The 24,942-nt window shown below is 47.6% G+C and overlaps 1 protein-coding gene across 1 annotated transcript in view; it reads right to left on the bottom strand.

Moving 5' to 3' along the window:
• Nucleotides 1–24,942, bottom strand: part of LOC146863417 (HEPACAM family member 2-like) — a 210,842-nt gene that overhangs the window by 113,073 nt on the left and 72,827 nt on the right. Inside the window, exon 2 of the mRNA XM_085643372.1 lies at nt 13,024–13,398. Within this exon, the coding sequence (XP_085499498.1) occupies nt 13,024–13,398 (375 nt within the window). The remainder of the gene's footprint in view (nt 1–13,023; nt 13,399–24,942) is intronic.

Genomic DNA, 24,942 nt, shown 5'->3' with positions numbered 1-24,942 from the left:
TCACCAGCCTTTGGAAGGTGGCAGGTGCATTTTTCAAACCAAAGGGCATTACCACGAACTGATAATGCCCACCCGGGGTAGAAAATGCTGTTTTGGGCTTGGCCTCCTCAGCTAACCTGATTTGCCAATACCCAGCTGTCAGGTCAAACGTACTTAAGTAGTTGGCCGAGGCCAACCGGTCGATAAGTTCGTCTGCTCTTGGTATCGGGTGGGCGTCAGTCTTAGTGACCGCATTGAGACCTCTGTAGTCCACGCAAAACCTCATCTCTTTTTTACCGCCCTGGGTGTGAGGTTTCGGCACGAGCACTACGGGACTAGCCCAGGGGCTGTCCGAGGGTTCAATGACTCCCAGCTCCAACATTTTCTGCACCTCTGTCTTGATGCAGTCTCTGACATGATCAGGTTGCCGATAGATTTTACTCTTTACGGGCAGACTGTCCCCAGTGTCGACCTCATGGGTACACCACTTGGTCTGACTGGGTGTCAGAGAGAACATATGTCGAAAGGATTGAAGAACCTGTTTACAATCCTCTTGTTGATGTCCAGAGAGGCTGCCACAAAAGACAACACCATCTACTGATCCATCGTCAGGGTTCTGAGAGAGCAGGTCTGGGAGAGGGTCACTCTCCTCCTCCTGTCCCTCATCTGTGGCCATGAGCAAGCCCATGCCCTCCCTGTCGACATATGCCTTGAGCCTGTTTACATGGAGCACCCTGTGGGGGCTCCGGGGAGTTCCCAGGTCTACCAAGTAGGTGACCTCTCCCTTTTGCTCAATGATCGTGTGGGGCCCAGACCATTTGTCTTTGAGTGCTGCTGGGGCCACTGGCTCCAGCACCCACACCTTCTGTCCAGGCTGGTACACAGTCAGGACAGCCTTTTGGTCGTGCCAAGCTTTCTGTAATTCTTGGCTCGCCTCCAGGTTTTTAGACGCCTTTTCCATGTACTCCGCCATCCGCGAGCGGAGACCGAGCACATAGTCCACAATGTTTGATGCCGGCTTTCTGAGAGGTCTCTCCCATCCTTCCTTTACCAAACAAAGGGGTCCCCTTACAGGATGTCCGAACAGAAGCTCAAAAGGGCTGTAGCCAACCCCCTTCTGCGGGACCTCTCTGTAGGCGAACAAGAGGCAGGGTATCAGGACATCCCATCTCCGCCGAAGCTTTTCAGGTAGTCCGTGAATCATCCCTTTTAGGGTCCTGTTGAATCTCTCAACAAGCCCATTGCATTGTGGGTGATAGGGTGTGGTGAACTTGTAGTTGACACCACATTCCTTCCACATAGCAGTCATATATCCCGACATGAAGTTTGCACCTCTGTCTGAGACGACCTCCTTAGGGAAGCCCACTCTGGAGAACACTCCAAGTAGGGCCCGTGCCACCACAGGTGCTGTAGTGGTCCTAAGGGGAATAGCTTCAGGATACCTGGTGGCGTGGTCCACCACCACCAGTATAAACTTGTGCCCTGATGCTGTCTGGGGTTCCATTGGTCCGACAATGTCGATCCCCACTCGTTCAAAGGGTACCCCCACCACTGGTAGTGGTATGAGGGGGGCCTTTGTCGTGCCACCTGACTTACCACTGGCTTGGCAAGTGACACAGGAGCGGCAAAACTCCTTCGTATCTTCGGACATGTGGGGCCAGTGAAAGTGTGGAACAATTCTGTCCCAAGTCTTATTCTGGCCTAAGTGACCTGCAAGGGGAATCTCGTGGGCCAAGGTGAGAAGGAAACCTCTCAGAGACAAGGGGATGACCAGCCTCCTGGTCGCACCAGGTTTGGGGTCTCTTGCCTCGGAGTACAGGAGTCCATCGTCCCAGTACACTTTGTGGGTACCTGTGGCGTTCCCTGCAGCCTCAGCAGTGGCCTGCTGTCTGAGGGGTTCAAGTGAGGGGCAGTCTAACTGTGCCTTCCCCAGGTCTTCCCTGGAGGGTCCCCCTGAGCCCAGAAACTCAACCTGACCAGGTTCAAGCTCTTGCGGCTCAGTTTCCCTCAGTTCTTTGAGGTCAGCCTCCTCGGAGACTTGATCCACGACCTGGGGCCAGGGGGAAGGCGAAGCCTTACCCTTACTGCTCCTTTGCTTGGAAGGTGTCTGGCCCGTTCTTCCAGGATCCAGCACCTGTTCAGTGGGGCATCTTTTGGCCTGTGACCTGGTCACAGCAAGGACATGTGCTGGCAAGCCTAACATCTCCATGTGAGTCCTCTGCTCCACTTCTGACCATTGTGACGTTTCCAAATCATTGCCCAACAGACATTCTACGGGGAGGTCTGAACTAACCACAACCTTTTTCGGGCCACTTACCCCTCCCCAGGAGAAATCAACAACTGCCATACTGTGATTGGTAGTGACGTTGCTGGCATTGGTCACTAGGTAACTGGTACCTAGCATGATCTGTCCAGGGTCCACGAAGTTAGGCGTCACCATGGTGACACTGGCACACGTGTCCCTGTAGGCCTGAGCCACTTTTCCATTTATCAAAGGTGTCTGTCTGTATTTGCCCAAAGTATTGGGACTGGCATCAGGGGACATATCCATATCCCCTGTACAGACAAGGACGGCCTGAGTGAGCGTGCCGACTAAGTCGTCACTCCCCTCGGTTCCCAAGGTTAACCCAACTAATGCCTTGGGAGGCGCACTACCACTGCTGACTGTACTAGGGGGCGCAGGTGCCTTAGGGGCTGCAGTGGCAGGAGTTTGCCCTCCTTTCTTGGTGCACTCACTAAACCAGTGAGTCTTACTTTTACAGTATTGGCACCACCTTTTTGACTGGCCTTCTTGAGTCTTCTTCTTCTGTGAAGCCTGACCCCCACCCTCTTTGGTTTGTTGGGGACCTGTCGAAGACTTCTGGTCATTTTGTTCATTCTTGTTACTACCCTTCTGGTCTGCTTTCTTCTGACCACCCTGGTTCTGGTTCTGGTTCTGCTTGACCCTTGTTCTGACCCATCTGTCTGCCTTCTTTCCCAATTCTTGGGGAGAGGTCAGATCCGAGTCGACAAGGTGCTGATGCAACAATTGGTTCTGACAGTTGTTTAAAATCTGTTCTCGCATGATAAGATTGTACAATCCTGTGTAATCAGTAACCTTGCTACCCAGCAACCAGCCTTCCAAAGCCTTAGTGGCACAATCGACAAAGTCAGCCCAATCCTGAGACTGAATTTTCTGGGTGTCCCGGAACAGCACCCGGTACTGTTCCGTGGTTAAGCCGAACCCATCAATCAGTGTGTTCTTCAGGACTTGGTAGTTGTTAGCATCCTCAGCTCTTGTAGTGAGGAGCTTGTCCCTTCCTTTACCTTCAAAGGAAAGCCACAGTATAGCTGCCCACTGACTTGGGGGGACGCACTGGACAGTGCAGGCCCTCTCCAAGGCAGTTATCCACTTGTGGATGTCGTCCCCTTGTTTAAAGGGGGGCACTATTTTACTCAGGTGTCTAGTGTCTATACCCCTGTCTTTCTCTCTATTGAGAATTCTGCCACCAGTGGGATCTAACCCACTTAATTTCTGCTCTCGGGCCAAGGCAAGTCTTTCTTTGGCGAGGGCAAGTTCTTCCCGCTCGATCCTCAGATTGACCTCCCACATCTTCGCTTCATGCTCCCTCCTCTGAGGGGAAGTCATTCCTCTCTGAGAAGATGCCTGAGAGACATGTGTATGAACCGATCTGCCAGAGCCTCTGGAGAGAGACCTAGCTCGTCCGTTCCCAAGGTTAAGCCTGCTTGAGTGTGGGCCCGGGGCTCCCCCAGTTCCATTCTCATGCCTGCTTAAGTTGGTCCTTGTAAGCCTGCCGACTACCACTGGACCTTTGTCTGCCTCGTCTCCCGATAACTCGTCCTCGTCCTCCTCCTCTGTGTGGAGGTCGAGGTCTGGGTCACCGAGGGTTCCCTCTAAGGGAGGCATGTTCCCATCTGCACTGGGGGGACCTGGGTTAGAGGACCTCCTAGCATCGTACGCCTCTAAGAGACCTATCAGAATTGCGATGGTAGGGTTAGAACCCTGGTTTAGCTTCCTGGAGGCACACAGTTGTCGCATCTCCTTGAAGCTAAGAGCTGCATATCGTGACACGACCTGTGGAGGGTCACTGACCACTAAGGGAGTCTGCGAAGACTCTCCGTGGACCGACATGCTTTTCTAGTGAGGTGTAAGTGATGCACCTACCTACACTATGTGTTTACCTACTGATCCCTTGCTAAGAGTTGTAGTCAGGGTGTGCTAAGCCCTGTTACACTACAACAGCCGGTTCAGTAGAACTCGGAGTATTCTAAGTTAAGTTATATGTACCTGGGTACTTATGTGATCTTTCACTGCGATATTCTTAGGATACGTGTGTGGTAAAACAACAGCAAGCTCAAATCCCAACCGCTGCTCACCAATGTGAGAAGTTGGCCTGATATGTAGTGCTCACTATTCTAGTGATCACTGTGTATCATTCCAAACGACCCTTATTGATGATTGGTTGTAAGTCAACCTTATAGACCAGCTACCCTAGTAGCGTGGATACGAGCAGTCTTAGGCTAAACTCTAGAGGGCGTGTTAAGCCAGCTGTTTACCATCACATATACCCCTTGAACACCAAGTGAAAGGACACCACACAAGTTGTTATGAAAATAAAAGGATATTTATAACAAGACTACCCTGGCTCTTTATGAGTCAGGGAGCTAAGCACACTACAAAACTCTTAGGAAAATACTTCAGTTGCACAATTTACACAAATGCCCGAGGGGCACGAGAAACCATCTACTCTAACAGTGAAATGCGAATGGTTAGAGTCTGGAGGTACTGATTCCGGAGTGTTCCGATCAGTGGGACTAAACGAAAAAGGAACTGGACACTTGTAGAGCGAACCTGCGATGGAGCACCGAGATGCTCGAGTTACCTAGCCCGGAGGCTGCGGCTGCGTGAAGTTCGGCAAGATGTCGGGAGTCCTCGTGTAGTCTCAGGAGCCTGAAAGAAGAAGTTGCTGGCAGGCGACCAGTGACGATGTTCAGAGCGACCCAAGCCTGGATCGGTGATGAAGGAAACCTGAAAGCAGAGGGGACTCAGTTCTCAACCGCTAGCCAGCGATCGTGTGGGTACCAGGGGGGTACCGGCTGAAGTCACCTCGACCAGGTGAGTGGGTGACGTCGGACTCGGCTGTTCCTCGGACCAGGAGGCGCGGCGGCGACCAGGATGGAGGGCGAGCTGTCCCACGAAGGTGTCTGCTGTCGATGATGCTGGGCCCAGGAAGGGGCAGCGGATCTTGGCAGTGGCAACCCAAGCGGGGGAGTCAAGATGGCGTCGGGAGTGGACCAGGAGGGTCCGTGGTACTCCTCTGTTGAAGGGGAGCAAGAGCCAGTCTGGAGCAACCAGACCGGTGATGCGAATAATCTTGGAGCGTCGTGAAGAGGGCCACAAGCCGGTCGGCAAGTGGTCGGACAACGCTGGGAACAGCAAGAAGCGGAAGGGCCCCCACGCAGATCTCGTGGATGCTGGGGAGACAGATTTCGATGCTGGAGCTGCTCGGGGTTTAGGGCTTCTCAAACCCTAGGTGCACTCACTCGAGGGTCCCTCGGTGGGCGTGCTAGATAAGCGTCGTGCAGGTTCTGAAGATAGCCGGTCCCGCAGGTCTCGTCACACCTACGACTCTCAGCTGGGCTGATGAGGTAGGTAAAAGGTCAGAGATGGCAGGGAACTCGGGTCTCGTCGAGCTGGGCAGTCTTGATCCGTAGGAGACGTACAGCAAACCGCAAGCGCTTAGGTGGTGCCTGCTGGTGCAGGGTGGCTACTCCTTAGCCACAAGGGAGAGTCTTCAGAAATAGTCAAGAGTTCCTTTCGTGGAAAGTGGTTCGTGATTCGGAGTTATCCGATTATCTGATTATCCAATTTGGGAAGGGGACTCGCTCCTACCTTTATTCTAAGAAAAGGGGCTGGCCCGTGACTAGGTTCTACCTATGGGTGGAGCCAGGAGGGGGGTGGTTACACCCCTATCCTTTGTCCGGCTTCGCGCCAGCTCAGGGGCTGGTGTGCCCCCGAAACTGGTTTGAGCCGGGCTATGCACAGTGAGCACCGGGGTGCCACTTGCAATCACCTTCCTTTCAGCCCTGCCTACCTGGGATACACAAACCCTGTCTGGGATGGTGCTAACACCGCCCTCGACAGGAAACCCTTTGTCCAAGCTCCCCTTGCTGGAAGGTCCCCCAGCAGCAGGAGGTCAGACTTGTGTCTGGTGGCAGCATCCATTTTGTGATGCTGAGGCTTGAGTCAACTTTAACCGGGGTTCAAGGTTACTTCCATGTCGTGTCCCTCTAAAAGGGGGGAATGCTAACCCCGTCGCCAGGACTGGCGAGGGGTTCGTATTCCCACTCGTATGACACCTTACTCGACATGTGTAGGTGATGTGATGCCAAAGTTAGCAAATAACCGCAAGGATTATAATGCATTAAAAGTAGTTGGCCCGCGTCACCATGGAACGGCTGTTAGGACTTGGTTCCGCAAGCCGTCGACGGGCTCAGCTCGCGCCAGAGCACCGTCCCACATGATTCCCTGCACTCTGCCTTCAGGATTGATAAGGCCTGCTATAGGAGTGACTGATAGGAATCCATGTGTCCATTTTAGGGTTTAGGTGTAGGAATACTACACCTACAGCAACGGCTGATTACACCACGTGGCCCCAGCTGTCGTGCAGCCAGTTGTGTCAGATTTGGGCGGCCATTCCAGGGGTGGCATAATACATGCTTCAGCCCCTGGTAGGCCCTGGGTACACCGATGCCCTGGATACCTGTGGTATGCTGAGACAGGGACTGACAAGGCGGCCCAGTTCCAATTAGTGGATGCACCTAATGTACATGTGTGTTAATTTCGAGAGAGAACAGCTAGGCTGTGGGTCTGATTGGCAGGCCCACAGCCGGGGAAAGTCGTAAACCAATGAAGCAAAAGCAAAAAATCTGGGTGATCATAGGATTGCAGACCCTACTCTCCTACACCAGCAAGATGGGTGCAGAGCCCAATTCAATGAGGGTGCTGTTGATACAGAGGAGGAAAGTCACCTTGGTCCCTATGGGGACGTAGATTGACACCACACACATGATCTTGTCAAGGACCGTGATGTGAGCAAAGATTTGGCATGCATTACAGAAGTCCTTGTCATCCCCACAAAAAGCAACCCCTGGAGTGACCTTTTCTAGCCCCAGTAGGTAGGTGCCACCCCACACTAGTGCCGGTCGTGAAAAGCCTGGGCATAAAGGTTGATTCCGAGCTTTCAATGGTCAACCAGGTCCCCTCAGTGGTTGGCACATGTACAGGCCTCATGAGGCAGTTGTGGAAACTTGTCCCCCTCCTTTCAACCGCCTCATTACAGATGATTGTGTCGGCCACTATTGTCTCTAGGTTAGTCTACGGCAATGCCTTGTACATCGGCCTTCCCAGAAACGTATTCATAAACTGCAGGTGACTGAACGATGTAGCCAGGTTAATTTTCAGGCTCCCGAGAAGGTCTCACGCTACCCTGCTGCTGTGCAAGCTGCACTGGCTCCCCATCAAGCAAAGAGCAAAGTTTAAGGGTCTCTGCATTGCCCATAAGGCAATTTTTGGCCAAGCCCCATCCTACATTAAAGAACGCCGCGAGAACAATGTTCCAGGCCGTACACTGCGGTCTTCCGAGGCCTGCTGTCTGGCCCTTCTTCGGTGCAACACCGCATCCAAAGGGAGCAGAGCGTTCTCTGTCCTAATTCCACAACTATGGATCAACTGCCTGAACACCTTCGCAAGGAACCCGCACTCCTCCTGTTCAGGAAGCAGCTCAAAACGGTCTTGTTTAGAGAGGTTTTGGACACAGTTTAGCTCCCTGTCCTTGCACTGTTAGGACACCGCTAGTAGTTCTTGGCCACTCTCTCTAAAGAGACCTGCCGGTGATTATGCGCGATACAAATACCGGTTAATATTAACATTAACATTAATTCAAGTTTGTGACACACTGCTGTGATTTGATATCATCCAGGCCATGCCATCGTTGAAGGTTTAAGATGGGCCACAGCTTCTGTGAAGAACAGCGGGCAGAATGCTTTCCCAAAAGCAATGGGCAACATTAGGCGTGTTTACAAGTTCAGGAGTCTGGCCCCTGTCAGTTTCTTCCTAGCAAGCCAGGTCCTGTAGGGCTGTATGGGCCGCAGTGGGAAGTCCAGGGGATGCTAGGCAGGGCAAGCCCGCAGGTGGTCCAAAGCCGATCTCGTTGCCCTGGGGGTGAGAAAGGAGGCAAAGGAGGTACCTCCTCAGGGCGGGCAGCTGTAAACTGGAGGCTGACAGAGTAGCAAGGCATAAGGTGACCTCAAATTCCAGAAGAGGCAGGAGGGGGCGCTTAGAGAATGTCAACCCTCCTCATAACATGCCCTGTGGAATGACGGGGTGTATGTAGTCCGGCTGGTTGGGCTGATGGGGAGGGGATGGCATCCCCAGAGCCATTTAAAGGGGAGGGTCGCCCGAGCAGAACAGATCAGTTTGGGGCTGGTGATTACAGGCAGGTTTCGTTAGGCCAGTCCGGGCAGTTCAGCCCCTCAGTGTTGCATAGAAGTTGTGGTAGGACTGCAAATGAAGTCCGCCTAATGAGCTTTACTGGGCAATCTGGGGAGGTTGCCCTTCTGCATCCCGGCGCTCAGTTCATTTCACCCCTCTGGTCTGGGTCCCGTCCAGGTCGGCTGAGGCCAGCCCCCTGCTCATATGGATGAGATGGCGGGCGCATCCCAGAGCTTCCAGTATGTGCCACCGCGTCTGCGTTCATGGGTGCACTCCCTGATGGGAGGATCCTGCAGTGCATGCGGGAGGGGTGATGTGGGTTGATCGGCCCGCGTGCCAGGGCGCGTGGCCTCTGAGAGCAAAAGGGTGAGCTCCGGCCTTGTAAAGGCTGCTACACTCTCCGGGAGCCGCGGGCCTACCGCTGCAGAGGGTGGGAGGGGGAGGGTTCCACACCAGTCAATGAGAAGGGTAAGGGTATGAGGAGTTCCTGCAGAGATCGTGCACCCTCCAGGTCCAAGGCAGCGCCGGACAACGTTTACAGTTTGAATGTTGTTGCTGCGTTCGGAGGGGACGGTCGACCCAAGGGTCAGGCTGGAGGATTCCCACGATGTATGGCAGGTTCCGCGGAGGTGCTGTAGAGCCCAAGATGGCCCTCGGGGGTCGCAGACACTGGCGAGAGAAGGATGGTAGCTGTCCTCTGATCGGGGGTAACTCAACCTGTGCATCTGTGGTCGCCTTCCTGTAGGCCACAGCTGGCTGGGCACGTCCGCCTCACAACCTCCTGGGTCCCAGAAAGGGTTGCTGGGAGCGTCAGAGGTCGTCCTTAACAGTAAGGGTCATGGTGCGTGGCATGACATCAATGGCTGCCACCCAGATGATGCTGTAGGCGGCCATCTTTGTTGGCGGCCAAGCCCTGCCACTGTGCAATGCATTTCTAACTGCACAGGTGCAGTGGTAGACCCCTTAAGGGGTATTTAGTACTGTTCATTTTCATCCTTTGCTGAGTACTGACGTGAACACTCTGCCATCTCTTGTGCATTGTGCACAGTCTTTGAAATTCGGGCTGGGAACTGGAATCAAAAAAATCTATCCAAAGGCAAGAGAAGAGTGACAGACAGTTCACTATCAACATAAAATGGCGAAAGGGTTTTAGCCATATAATCCTTCTCGGTCACCATTGTGAAATGCCCATCGGATGGGCGGCCCCCATGAGGTGACGTGAGATAGGGATTAAGAGACCTGGGTTGTCTGGTGGGATGTGCTGTTTTCAGAGGTTGCTGGAGGCGACACCAAGGATGCGCCGTATTTACAGTACGTCGCATCATGTCGCAAAGAGTTACAGATACGTCAGTATTACTGACGTATCTGTATGCGCAAAAGTGGCTCATTGCTGGGGTGTGTCTGAAAACAGACGCAACTCCAGCAATTTGTCCATGTGAAAGGGCCTGCGTCACTCCTTACGCCTGCCATGAGGCAGGCGCAAAGTTTTGACACAATGGTGTCCTAGAAGTGGCGCACTGAAATCTTATAGATTACAATACGCCATTTTTACGAGGCTTGATGCAGGGGAACGCCCACCCAGCATACATTATACCTGACACAGGTATAATATAGTGCAGGGGCTTACAAAGTGACGCATCTGCTAAATGGGTCACTTTGTAAATATGGCATAACGTTGCGCATTATTTACTCTGCCACAGGATCCCAAAAACTGACGCAACGGCAATGTAAATGTGACGGAAGGGCTAAAAAATATGGCCCTAAGTACTAAAAAAAATATTCACAATCAAAAATGTAATGTGTCTATGTGGCCGGTCTTATTTTAATCAAACAAAATGAAAAAAGTGGGAAATATATATTTTGATTCTAAAAGATTTACCTTTCAAATAAAAATTCTGCTGATCACTTTCTGGTCTCTTGAAATTCCCGTTGAAGAGCATTTCCATGACTATTACCTTTCATTAGTTTTTAGACATAAAAGTAGGCCATGACCCACCTGAAGCTGGAACTTTTTATATTAGAAACAAATGTAATTGAATCATTTTGAATACATAGTTACAATATAATTGTATAACTGTGATGCACAAATTCCAAAGTGTTCACAGCATCCAGGAGTTTCATTACAATTAGGCAGCTGTATCATACAATCCACTCGGGAGAAGCACCTCCCTTGGTGGCTTTGAGGTTTCCCAGCCGGGCTTTCCCCCCTAACAGTTTCCCCAGTTTTCAAGTTGGTGAAGGAAAGGTAGGGGATGTGGTGCCGCGACCAGAGCTGCTGTCTCGGGAGCTGGGCATCCGGTTTTGAGTCTTAGCATTGGCACTACATTCTGTGATTCTGGGCAAAATCACGTAATTATATTTATAGAAAATCTAGATTCACTTACCTGTCGATATTTTTATTGGTATTTTGTCTTTGATATTTAGTACCCTTGATTTTCTTACTTCAATATTTAAGGGCCGATTACAATGCGGCCAGGAAAGGCTCTGACCGATGTTCAGATTTTTCCGGTCTATATCTCGGTTTACTTTATGACTGCCGCATTACAATGCTGGCGGTCGGAAACTAAACAGGCTGGTCATTCTGGCTGGCTATCAACAGGCTCAAGGAGCCGGTCAGCCACTCAGAGGTAGGCCCGTAATCCCAAAGTGCGGTCTTTCCGCCCTTGGGATTAGGATACTCGGTCTCAGGCAGGCTTTCCATGTCGGGCTTTCCGACATGGAAAGCCTGTCAGAGAGTGAGTATAAGGGCCCCTAGCAGCCTCCGGTTGGGGGCTGAGTTTGCTAATCCCTGCACCTTGTTGCAGGCACCTTAAGGTGCCTGTCACGGGGTGCAAGGATTAACACCACCTTCCATTTCCTTATGGCCGATTTACGACCGTAATATATGCCCCCATTGGGTAATGTCAGAATGCGACCAAACAGTGTTCAGTCGCATACTAATCATGAGGTTCGGACTACCGACTGGAGGTTGGTCAGTCCCATTTCCGAGATGGTCCCAACATCGTAATGGGCCCAGATTACGATGCGGCCAGGAAAGGCTCTGACCGATGTTCAGAGCCTTTCCGGGCTGTATGTTGGTTTACTTTCCGAATGCCGCATTACAATGCTGGCGGTCAGAAACTAAACAGGCTGGTCATTCTGGCTGGCTACCAACAGACTCAAGGAGCCCGTCAGCCACTTGGAGGTAGGCCCTTAATCCCAAAGTGCAGTCTTTCTGCCCTTGGGATTAGGATACTCGGTCTCAGGCAGGCTTTCCATGTCGGGCTTTCTGACATGGAAAGCCTGTCAGAGAGTGAGTATGGGGGCACATAGCAGGGCCCCCTTGTGTGTGCGGCCTCCGGTTGGGGGCTGGGAGGGCACCTTTGGTGCCCCCTGCTAATCCCTGCACCCCATGGCAGGCACCTTGAGGTGCCTGTCACAGGGTGCAGGGATTAACACCACCTACCATTTTCTTATGAGAGCATGTACTATGGCTGATTTACGGCCGTAAAATATGCTCTCATTGTGGAAAGTCAGAATGCATCCTAATCAGGAGGTCAGGACCGCTGACTGGAGGTCGGTCGGTCCCATTTCCGAGACGGTCCGGACATCGTAATAGGCCCCTTAGTATTGTATCGAATTGTATTGTAATTGTATTGATATAGCGCTTCCAAAACCCAAGGAGGATTAGTGGTGAATTAGTATAGGGAGATATGAAATTAATTTAATGTACATCTGTAAAAAGGGCACCAGGGAGGGATGGATTTGCTTCAAGGTGAGGAGAAATTTCTACACTGGCTCACTTGCTTCAATGAATCTTTGTTTGAGCATTAAGGGGCCGATTATGTTGGCGGATGGATCGCCACCGCCCGTATGGCGGTGGCGATCCGCCTGCCAATATTCACCACCCGCCTACCTTTTCCCCCCCACCACATTACAATGGCGGGGAGACCCCGGTGGACGGGAAGACTGCGAGCCATGAAAAGGCTTGTGGACTTTGCTGTTGGGGGCCCGTAGCGGGCCCACAGGTCGTTGAGGGTGTGGGGGTACCCCCCTGCATTTGCATGCACAAGGTGGCAGGCACCGCGTGGTGCCTGCCACGCTGTGCATGCAAATGCACAACATGCCTTTTTTACATTGCGGCGGGCGCATCCTAATTTAAATCGCGGGACCACCGCACATATGGCGTTATGGTGGCGGGCAGACATCGTAATGGACCCCTAAGTGTTTATTTTATTTATTTATTTATAAAGTTTTGTATAGCGCGAACAAGAGCCAGGAGGGTATCAGAGCACTTCACAGTTGAGGTTGGTAGAATACCAAGGTGTGACAGGAGCAACACATTACAAATAGGTTCAAGATAAAGGTTACCACTAGGTTCAAGACGAGAGCACGACAACAAAATGATTCAGAACATTTGAGAACCAGATAGGACAGTTCCTGAAATCCAGTTATCTGAAAATGGAATGTTAAGCTGACTGGTACTTTTTAAAGCATAGACATAGAAAACATATACCCCAATATACCTTTACACCAGATTCATGGTCTAAGAGCAGATATCCAGTACTCACTGAGGACAGTGACGTAAACAGTGGCTGAGATGGGGATTTGGGAATCCTTCACGGTGACCTGATACAGCCCTTGGTCGCTTGGTTGCAGGTTCTGGATGAGCAGTGATGCATTTTCCGGAAACACCATCACTCTATCGCGATACTGGTTGGAAGTGGTAAAACCTTTGTTGGCCGGCTCCTGGTGGCTGTTGGGGGAGTTGTTGGCCCGAATGGTGTGCATGATGAAGGCTTTGGAGTTGTTGACAATATTCCATTTTATCTGAAGGAAGCCAACTGGATGGCAAAGGAGATAAGACGTCTGCAGGAGCACAGACGAGCCTTCGTACCCTGCGACCGCGGTCTGGTGCATCACGAGGCGGAGACCACTCAACGGACCTGGAAGAGAGGGCATCACAGACTGAGTTCTACAATGTGACAACACAATAAAGGACATCGCCAATACTCTGGAAATCATGGGTCATTATTGATGCATTTGTTTTGTTATGGTGTCATGGTCTTGTGGCACAACACCATGACCAGCTCCAGCCTCGTAAGACCAAACTCCTCTCTTTTTTCTGCTATGCTTCTACTCTGCATATCCATACATGGTTGTAAACTCTCTCTTTCTTAGGAACCTTCTCCACAGTTGTCAAGAGTACAAAATACTTGTAAAAATCAAGTTCCATCTTGTTTTCAATTTTAAAAACATAGCCAAAAGGGAACAATTGCAGCTGCCCAATCTAAAAACCTTGAAATATGTCCTCTGTGACTAGGATTTCATATCGGAGGCACAAACTCTGCTACAGTCAAGACTGGCCTATGAGAGCTTATCTATTCCATGTATTGATTTTGGTTCTTGATATGGTGCCATCATGGCCCTGGCAGTAGGTGACAGAGGGGCATATTAGCAAGACCGGCGATAAAATTATTGCCGTTTTAGCGGCAGGAAACTGCCGCTAAAATGGCGATAATGTGTTTGCTAATATGCGTTATAGAATTGCAATAGAAGCCCAGGTTAGATGTGCAGGACATCTAACCTGGGCTTCTATTGGAATTCTATAACTCATATTAGCAAACACATTATCGCCATTTTAGCGGCAGTTTCCTGCCGCTAAAACGGCAATAATTTTATCGCCGGTCTTGCTAATATGCCCCAGAGTGTTTTGAAATATAAGAGAGTGCGGGAAAATATAGCAATTTATGTCGTTAGCAGAACTGACAATCTTATTTTTTCAGGTGATATAAAAATATTAGGCATTATCACCAAGTTGTACTTTACGAGTCCTCGAAAGATCTTACTGCATTTATCACTCCATTTGGCCTTTACAGATTTTTGAGAATGCCGTTTGGGTTGGCCTCAGTGGCCAGCATTTTCCAGAAACTAATTGAGAGTTTGTTTCAGGGTCTGAGTGGTGTGCAGTCATTTCAGGATGACATTTTAATTTTTGCAGAGACTTGTGATCAACACAATATCATTCTTGATAAAGTTTTAAATATTTTATAAAGCAAGGGTATGACTGTGAGAAAGGACAAATGTTAATTTCTTGTAGATGAGATTAATTATTTGGGTCATAGGATCACTCCTGATAGCATATTTCCTGAGGAGGATCTTATTAATACCTTGGAGAAAGCTAGCAAACCCCAAGATAAAGATTCTTTGCGTTCTTTTTTAGGGTTAGGCGAATATTATGCCAGATTTGTTAAGGGATATGCTCTTGTTGTTGAGCCTCTCAGACAACTTTTTAAAAAAGGGTCTCAATTTACTTGGACAGATATCCATGATGAAGCCTTTAATAAGGTTAAAAAAACTTATTGCTAAATACTTTTGACCCTTAGGGAAAATCTAATGTCACTCTTGATGCTAGTGCTGTGTTTACACAGATGGTGGATGGCAAGGAAAGAGTCGTTTTGTTCATTTCCAGGGGGATTTGAGGTGCAGAGAAACATTATAGTACCATAGAAAAAGAGGTTTTGGCCTGTTTATGGGCAGTAGAAAAACAAAAATGCCTTGTGGGGGCAACCTTTTGTTCTTGTTACTGATCACAAGCTTCCTGTTTATATGATGGATGGTGTTAGGAGTGGTAAAGCTTCGTCCAGGCTGGTAAGGCTTACTGCTAGATTGCAGGAATTTAATTTTGAGATTCAACACATTCCGGGTGGACATTATTTTACTGCGGATTGTCTGTCTAGACTTCCACAGGTTGAGGAATCTGGATGTGAGATTATTGACCAGCATGAGTGTGTTGTGGCTATCGTCGATGCCACTGATTCGAGTAATTCTGCTATTTCTGAAAAAGAATGGAACAACTTTGTAGCTGTTGATACTATTTTATCAAAAGTCAAGCATTTTGTTACCAATGGTTGGCCGTCTTGCAAGCATTTAGAGATTCCTCTTCGAAGTTTTCCACAAGTTGCCAATGAACTTATCATTGAAAATGACACCTGATTGAGGCAGGATTTGTTTGTGCCACCGGCTGGTGTCAGGCATAAACTCATCCAGTTAGCCCATTCTGGACATCCTGGAGTGTCTGGAACAAAAACATTGCTCAAAATTCACTACGGGTGGCCAGGTATGGATGCTTCAGTTGAGCGGTTTGTGGACAACTGTTCTATATGTGTTAAATCTGACAAACATTGGAAAGTTTCTACTGAACCTTTATCTATTCAAGATGCTCCTATGGGTCCTTGGGAAAAGGTTTCTATTGATTTTTCAGGTCCGTATGAGTGTTTGGGCAAGGAGAAGAGATTTTTAATTGTACTCATTGACAACTCTTCCAAGTGGTTGTACTACACTTTTGTGGAACATCCTGTCACTGATGAAGTGATATCATTTTTGGTACACATTTTTAGAATTGAATGTGCACCTGTTTCTCTTATGTCAGACAACGGGATGAAATTCATTTCTAGTAAAATGCAGAATTTTGGGGGAAAATTTAGTGTGCGTTCCAAGAGGGCACCATTGTATAGTCCCTGTTCCAATGTCCAAGTTGGAAGGGCCAATAGGTTTATAAAAGAAGGGATCCAAGCTGCATTGGAGAGCAATCTAGATGTTTTTCATTTTCTAAAAGAAAAAGTTTGGAGTTATCACATAACTCCTAATACGTGCACGGGAGTGTCTCCATATTCTTTGATGAGAGGCAGACAGGTCAAGTCTTTGTTGGTGCCTTTCTCCAAAAAGGATGTTGAGAGAGACAACTCTTGAGTCTTCAATTATCAAAGCTAGAAGGAATATAACTGATTCTCGTATTTGTGATAAGCCTTACCATGACATCTCTCGCAAGACCAAAAGTAAAAATGTAGAAATTGGTGACTGGGTACGGATTATCAAATCTGCATTAACACGTAAAGGTTCATCTAAATTCTCTATTCTCTTCAAAGTTGAAAGGGTCACTGATTCTACTGTTTTGTTGAGGAGCAAGGGTTGGTCAAACAAAAGTCCTATTGTTGTTATCAAACCGGGGCAAGAATATTTTTTTGAAAAGACGGGGGATGGTGGTGATGTCTGGTTTGATTAACATTGTCCTGGGGGTTCTTCTTCCCATGTTTGTTCTGGGAATGAAGATATCATTGTTCCTGATGCACCTCACTTAGAATCTACTGTAGAAGAATCTGCTGACACTTCTGTTCAGGATAATTTTGTATTACAGAAAAGAAGTACCAAAGTACTAAAGAGGTTTGATGAATATATTCTGGAGTAATTTTGTTTATTTTGTTGTGAAAGGATACATGTGGTAATTGTGTCTTTCTTTCATTTTAATTATAGAATTTTAGAGTGTGTTATGTGATTTTAGTATGGTCTTGTCACATGGAATCTGTATATGGAATTTGGAACTCACTGATGCAGGAGCTTGAGTTTGAATGCCAGCGAAGCGGTTGGAGTTGCCTTGGCTGGACTCTTAAGCTTTTGCACCAGTGGGTCATTTTATTGCACTTGAATAAATGAGTATTTCTTTACAATACTTGACTCCATCGCTTCTTTACAGTCAGCCATCCCTCTCAACACACTCACACCCACCTGAAACCTAACCGTGGGCAATCGCGAGGTGGGGCAGATGGCCAGGCCCACCAGCAGGTCAGCCCTCCCTCTCGCCAGCCCCATACCAACCAGAACTCTCTTAAAGAGCGTTGAGGTACTTGTCACTAGTTTATGGAGTTATACATTTTTTGCATTCTTTCCAGTTACACCCAACGGAATCTATAACTATTAGGGGATCAGAGTAACCCGGTTTTCAGCAGACTCTGCACCCTTGTCCCAGGGGGATCATGAGACAAAGAGGAAATACTGCAGGCAACCCACTTTAATCTAGACACTGCCAGTCCTGATGACCACAACTGGCGAAAGATCACAGATCACTCCTACCTATGGGGGGGCTGGGGGGAGGGGGCAGTGGTTGTAGAGTAAGCGGCCAATACACCAAGATGGGAAACTTCCTTCATGATGAGTGACTAATTGCGCTTCTCTACTATTTGTGAGTACTTTTATCAAGAGTTGTGTGTGGACTACTTCTCTTTAGGCTAAGACTCATTTGCCGGATGGGTACATCGTGCCTCATTTCATGGCACCATTTCCGGTTTTAGGTTCTCTAGTGTTCAGTTTATCCAGTGTTTGTGTGCGTTGAAAGTGTATGAAAATACCCAGATGTGGCTTCAGGACCTTTGCTTTTGGCGAGCTGAATGAATGACACATCAGTGAATCACAGGATGCTGACAAATTTCAGGCTCTTTTGTTTTTCAGACTTTATATTTTGTCTGTCAGATTCTATTTCCATTACCGCTCATTTCTCAAACTCTCTCTTTAGTCAGTTCGCACTTCCCTTTGTTTGCCATACTTCTATTCTCAACCATTGAATGTATGATTTCAAATCTTTATATTAAGAAAATACCATTTTCAGAAAATAAACCACTGGGGTCAGCTTACTGCTCTCATGCTGCTGAAAACAATGGGAACATAATGAAGTGTTGGACCAGTGCTACAGGTTTAGAATTCCAGCAGTGGAAAGCTCTTTTGCTCATAAATTAAAAGCTGCAGCTAGCTTCCTGTTTCAGAAGTCTTTTTTTTTTTTTATTGAATTTTTTTACAACATATAACGTATAACATGTGATCGTCAACGCTTTGTCGTTACAGGGTGGCAGCCCAAACTGGCTGTGTTAGTTGTAGTACAAATTCAGTTTACATATGCTTGGGTGCCCCCCTATCCACTGTCCCAGTAGGAGGAAAGGAGGGAGTGAAAGGGAAAAGGAAAGGAATTAAGGTAGAGCGAGAGAGAGATAGCATAACAATAAGTTTACTATTTTCTCGTTGGTTTCTTGATCCGGTGGGGGTGTGCTTACGATCCGATTGATTTGTTTTGTTATGCCTATTCACGGCGGATCGTATGGGCCTATGAATTTGTCCAAAGACGCCCACATTCCCCTGCAAGGTTGTCTCCATGGTGAGTTTCGTAGGTCAGTTGTGTCAGCGCCTCTAAGGTACCGTCCTAAAGCAGGGAAAAAACTCTGTAAATTAGCTTTTATTTCCTGGTTTAAGACAGTTAAATTAGGAGCAATCCTTAGTTAATAAGGCTCATAGTTTGAGGCTATGTTGCAGAGTAATTAGCCTAAAAATAAAGAAATGTAGCCGAAACTACCTAAGCATAAGTGCCATTAACCATACACTTCCTGTTTGTTGTTGTGATAAATTTACTTTGTGATTGTTGTTGTAAACTGGTTTTTGTAACAGGCACCCTCTGGGATTCTCATGGTACAGTGCTGTGAAAGTGGTTAGTGGGAAACGTTGCTTTGAGATTCTCATAGCAGGCTCACAGTCCCTGACCTCTAGACCGCTTAATGAGCATTGATTCTTTAATCATGGCCGCCCCGGTGGCCATGATTGGAGGTCAGCAGCAGGTTAGGCAGAGGGCAGCCGCTGCCAGCAGAGTAGCGCAGGAAGGAGACAAAATGAGCTCCCGTAGGCGGAAGCAATTATCTCGCACCCCAAGAGGTCACGACAGAATGACTTAAAGATCAACTCCTTCTTGCAGAGTATGAAGAGTTTTTCAATTTACTCCTTGACGGGATTTTTTTCATTTGAAAATGTTATATGTCAAACGAGTTAATATTCTTCAAATTGAAAAAGTGATAGCTGTAGTTGGAAGAAAATATATATTAGAGAATTATGAAGCGCATTTCCTGTACAGGTTGCTCATTATATAGCAGATAATGTGTGGGTGGCGGGAGAGTAGCTGCAAACTCAGAAATTTTAATAAGTGTTTACAGGGAAGAATTGTGGATTATTGGTGCATAAAGTTTGGACTTCTTACAGCAGATTCTTAAATCTGTCCGAGGAGGGTGGTGGTAACCACAAGTCAACTGCAGCTTTCATTTGCTTTTTATTTTCTTTATACTCTAAAATGTGGTGACAATCATAGACAAGCAGGACAGGATTGGGCAGACTAACTATTGATCAAACCAATGGGTCAGTGTTGGAAATTAGGTTACTGGTTTGGGGGGGGTGAAACCCTACCCAACCTGCAACCGCAATCTCTGTCGGGGTGAAACACAAGCAAACCCCAAAGTAGCCCTTGCTTAAACCTCTCGTCGCGTGGCTCAAAGCAGTCAGGATTCATTTAGAGCCAATTTGTTAAATATTTATGAAGCACTTATAATAGTACAAAGTGAAAAGACAACAAAAGAAAAATGCCACACCAATTTAGGAAAATAGAGTAAAGTTTAATAAGGAGGACCAAATGCCAAAAATGCAATCAGTAGAGCCAGAGATATGCAATTTTAAAGATTTAAGTGATAATACTGCCAAAAAGCACAAACCGGTGACTGTGGTTATCTACTGGACCTGAACAAAGTCACAAGTTCAGGCAGGATGCATTGGAGTGCAGGCCATATAGAGGAAGCCATTAAGGCCTGCTGAACAGGAGTACCGTAAATCCTGGTTTTGCAGCAGTGTGTTGATATTGATGTTGATGTATGAAATGATACGTGTATGTACAACAAGGAAATCGAATAACTGTTGTTGAAATCCCCGATATGGCCTCTCCATCAACCCTGAGTCAGAAATACGTTGTCAGGCAGGCCCTATGCCCTAGGCCTGAGGCTACTGATTGACAGATCACAGTTGGGCTAGCACGTAAATATCAGGACAAACATGTAAACAGGAAAAACCTAGATTAGTCCCACAGATAGGCAGCAACATCCCAATGGTCCTAGGAGATTGTCCCCAATAAAACAGACATGGCTGGAGGACTGCACGTTCCCAAAACAGCATTAAATAAGATGCCACAATAAGTTAAGAACATTCAGCCAATAAGGACACAGCACACACTACACACACAGTGATCACACGTTACCCATGCAGGTCATCTGGAAACATTAGCCAGTGACCCTCATTGTGTCCACGCAAGGTCGAGACCCACCTGCATTTGTCATCAGGTGGGAGTAATTTATGGCTTCATGACAAGACCCACATTCCTCTCACGAAACAGGATCTATGAATTATTTTATGATGCTTCAAAAAACTTATTAAAAGACCTTTAAAATGATTGTACTTTGAGTCAGTCCACAGACCCTTTCTGCATGGTGCACTCCTGTATGTAGTGTTTGATTAAACCAACTGTTCCTGTTTTGCCAAACAACACTTGTGTTTGGTTTTTCAAGGTAAACTCATATTTGAGCAATAAGTGTGAGAGCCAGTATTACGGATGCCTCGAACACAGGTGGGTCAGAGAAGCTGCGAGGCTGTGATGAGAGGTCCTGAGTTGTCATCGAAGATGCAATCAATGAGGGACTTGTGATGGAAATTCGTGCTTTGAAGATGTGTTGTGCATTGACTGGTTCCAAAGAAGTTGTAAAGCTGGTCATGCGGACTCCTGTATCATCACCGAGGATGTTGTTGTCCAGGGGCTTGTGATGTGCAAGTGTGTAAGGTGACAACTCCTACCCCTCATCAAGTCATAGATGGTCCACTCTGCTACCACCTATTCCCCCTTATCTCACTGTCTGGGGGCAATATACAAAGACCGACTGCCAGATACACCTAGGCATGTGCCCCAGGGTACAAGTTGCAGGCACTAAATGGTTGGGACAAGAAAATATATAACCACACTATCCGCGAGAAAGTCCTGGGGGAGGGAACCAGAGGCATGGGGCGCTAGGAGCAGGCAGCCTCCAACATCAAATGTTTAACACAAATGGGGCTGCTTCTAGTATAGTGACTAAGGTGCTCAAGTGTTAAATTGTGAGTGTGGGCATCTCACAAAAAGTGAAGGACTGATCTCACACACCACCAGGTCTCATGCTTCATCATCGGCCGACCTCGCCCTCTAGAAACTCGGTTTGGTATAGGGCGGGCATACACCTGATGACAGGGATGCACTTCTAAACTAAGTGGGGGCCCGTGAAAGAGTGAGTGAGATTAAAAACCAGTATAGTTACCAAATTTAAGTTTTAATGTGACTGGCAGCTATATGGTATTAAAAGCAGGTAAACAGTGTAATGGGGATTTTATTGTCCCCCCACCATGGTGAATGTGGTCGACATGTTTCTGCCGTTTGGCCCAGTTGGGTCTGTGGCCTTCATCAGGACCTAAAGAAACAAGCATTTGCAATGCAATAGGTCTCGCATTTATAGGAGTTTGAGCTATTGGCATTGTAAATGACAATGCTTTTTATTTAAATTTGTTTTTTTTAAAACATAAATAAAAGGCACAGTGATTTATAATGCCAATAGCTCAAACTCGTATAACTGCGAGACCTATTGCATTTCAAATGCTTGTTCGAAGCGCTGCGAGATTTAAATGATATAGCGCTACATACCCCCGAATAGCGCCTAGAAGCGTGTGTTTTTGACTCCCTCTGCCCCAATTATAGAACTTGCCAACATCGGAGGATTTAGAATGTAAAATTAGTAAGTATGCAATGTACGTGAAAAGAAAAAAAAAAGAGCTTGTCCCGAGGAGAAGCGCCTAAAAGCGATTCCAGGTGCATACAAGTGTTGAATGTATTCCCTATGGACTGCTGGGGTAGTACTGTGCCCTTCAGAAGTGTGCCATAGCAGGCGCAGGGGAAAGGCTATATTGAAATAAGGCTGGGCAAAAAAATGTGTATTAAGGACCTGCGTTGGTAAAACAAACTGTCGGTGATCTGCTCCCTCCCCCAACAAAGTCCTCATCACACACTATATGTGCCATGCTTGCATCTCGTTGCCTCTCAGACCCCCAGCCTCAGCACATCGTACGGTCAAAGAACCCCGTTAGGTGCTGCTCAGCTACGGCTGGTCTGCACGCACGTGAACAACAGAATGCACCCCACTTCCGTTGCACGATTCTAGGGGTGGCAAGATACAGTACAAGGAACAAGGGACGATTTTCGTCAGAAAGGGGAAGGCTTGCATCACCCTTCGCCCCCATCCTCCCCCCACCCCACTCACATAGAGTGTGAACAGTTCCCCCCTGTATGTCACAAAGCTCCTCCTGCGAGTATTCTTGCTTCTATGTACTTCCTGCGATGGATATCGGGTGGTTTGTGTGTGTGTATTAGCGCGAGTGCACACAGACTTTGGCCCAGAAGCGATAATAACTCACTCCAGTTGCAGGATTTTTCACAGCAGGGGGCGGGAGGGGGAGGGGGGGTCAGTGCTCAACAATTAATCTGTAAAACAGACTATTGCTGCGAACTGACCCGGGAGGGCATCCCGTGGCCATGCTGAACGGAACGGCCTGAGCTGTAACAGACCCAAAGATCGCCTTTTCTCGTTGTGGCCTTAGAATCTAATACTTGGCAGGATAACAAAACGGAGTAGGACATCTGCGCACGCCTGTTTGTGTAAGAGAAAGAGAATTAATAGAACCAGGAGGACATGGAGAAGAGGGGGAGAGAGATGTGGAGAATTAAAGAAATGAAGGGGGAGAGTAAAGAGGTTGAGAAGGGAGACAGAGAAGGGAGAGAGACAACAATGAGACAGAAAGGAGACGCTAGAAACTAGAAAGAAAACAAGAAGAGAAAGGGGATATTAAGATGATGATGACAGAAAAGAGGAAAAAAAATAGGAGGCAGAGAGTGAGAAAAACGAGAGAGACAAAGAGAGCGAAAGGGAGAAAGAACGCGAGCCAGTAAGACAAACTGGGAGAGTGAAACATGGGGGCAAAAGAAAACAGAGAAGACAGAGACAAAGAGGAAAAAGAAAGGGAGACAGGAATACAGGGAAAGAAAGTGAACCTCGATTCTTATCATATTTAGCACTGGACTCAACAAACTTTCATCTATTGAACGTGATGGAAGCTTGAATCGGTCTATACGCTATACAGTTGTATTTCTAATAATAGAAAACGTGGAAATACATCGAGGTGCGCACACGGCATTTGTGCTGGCTTCTGTTTCCTTTCGGCTTAAGGGAATAAATGCTTAAATTGAGCAAAAAGAGGGTGCTCACGTCTGCAGAGATCATACAAGCAGGAAGGGGGTGGCAAATGGTGTGCACTTTCACGGCCGCTTTGATGTCCTCAGTGGCCACGCGACTCACTGAGGACATCAAAGCGGCCGTGAAAGTGATCAGGCAGTGCTTTTCAGGCTGCCAAATGGAGGCCTGAAAAGCACTCGTTTGCACTTCCAGATCCCCCTTTAACAAAAGCTCTCGCGAGAGCAGCGCTAAAGCGCTGTCTCAGGCGAAACCTAAAAAGGGGGGGCTCTGTTCTTACCAAATTGTGGTGTGAAGGTACCACTTTGTGGGGTGACCTATGTCACACTCCACTTTAGAAAGGCTCGCGTTTTTAAGCCCTAGGACAGGAACCTACACACCCCATAGGAGGAAGAGGGAAGGAAGACTCCTGTAGTCAAACTTGCCTCAAGGTGCATCTTCCGTGTTTGCACCTAGGTGTGTGCTCCTTTCCTCCCCGACGATACAAAACCTAGGGCCATATTATCAAGAACGGGTGTAACATTATCGCCGATTTAGCGGCAGGAAACTGTCGCTAAAGCGGCGATAAGAGGCTTGATAATATGCCCTAGAGAATTCCAATAGAAGCCCAGGTTTGATGTCCTTCCCACCAGAACTTGGGCTTCTATTGGAACTCTCTAGGGCAAATTATCAAGTCCCTTATCGCTGCTTTAGCGGCAGTTTCCTGCCGCTAAAGCAGCGATAATGTTACACCCGTTCTTGATGTTACGCCTGTTCTTGAAAATTTGGCCCGAGTTTCTAGAAGATGAGGACTGACCAATGATGAAGCATGACAAATGGTAGTGTGTGAGACCAGTCCTTCACTTTTTGTGAGATGCCCACAGTCACAATCTAACACTTGAGCACCTTGGTCATTATACTGGGAGCGGCCCCATTTGGGACAAGAAAATGCCAACTTTCTAAAAGTGGCAATTTCAGAATTGTGTCTTAAAATCCAACTTTACCAGTCGGGCTTCAAAGTACAATTCTTTAGACACCAAACTCGACATTCTTATCTGCGCCCAATTACATGTTACCACTTATTAAATGTAACCTAACAAAATTCCATCCTATGGAAGCGGTACGTCTCACAGTAGTAAAAAAACTAATTTAGGAGTTTTTCACTATCAGGAAATGTAAAACTTAAAAGTACATTTCCAAATTTTTAAATACACTGCCCCCTGCCCCCTGGCTCTGTAGGGCCTACCCTAGTGCTGACTTATATGAATTAAAAAGAGAGGTGTGTGCCTGGCAAAAGGTTAATCCTTGTTAGATCTTAATGGCATTTTAAAACTGTACACGCAGGCTGCAATTGCAGTCCTGAGACATGTTTACAGGGCAAATTAAGTGGATGGCACAATAGGTGCTGCAGGCTCACTAGTAGTATTTAATTTACAGGCCCTGGATACATGTTGTACCACTTTACTAAGGACTTACAGTAAATCAAAGGTTCCAAATCCAATTTTACCATCTTAGAATGAAAGAGCTCAAGCACTTTAGCCTTGGATAGCAGTGGTA

The sequence above is a fragment of the Triturus cristatus genome, chromosome 2_2, assembly GCF_964204655.1.
Source record: "Triturus cristatus chromosome 2_2, aTriCri1.1, whole genome shotgun sequence".
NCBI classification, from domain to species: Eukaryota; Metazoa; Chordata; class Amphibia; order Caudata; family Salamandridae; genus Triturus; species Triturus cristatus.
The sequence above is the reverse complement of the archived record's forward strand: the minus strand, read 5'-3'. Positions and strand labels throughout refer to the sequence as shown.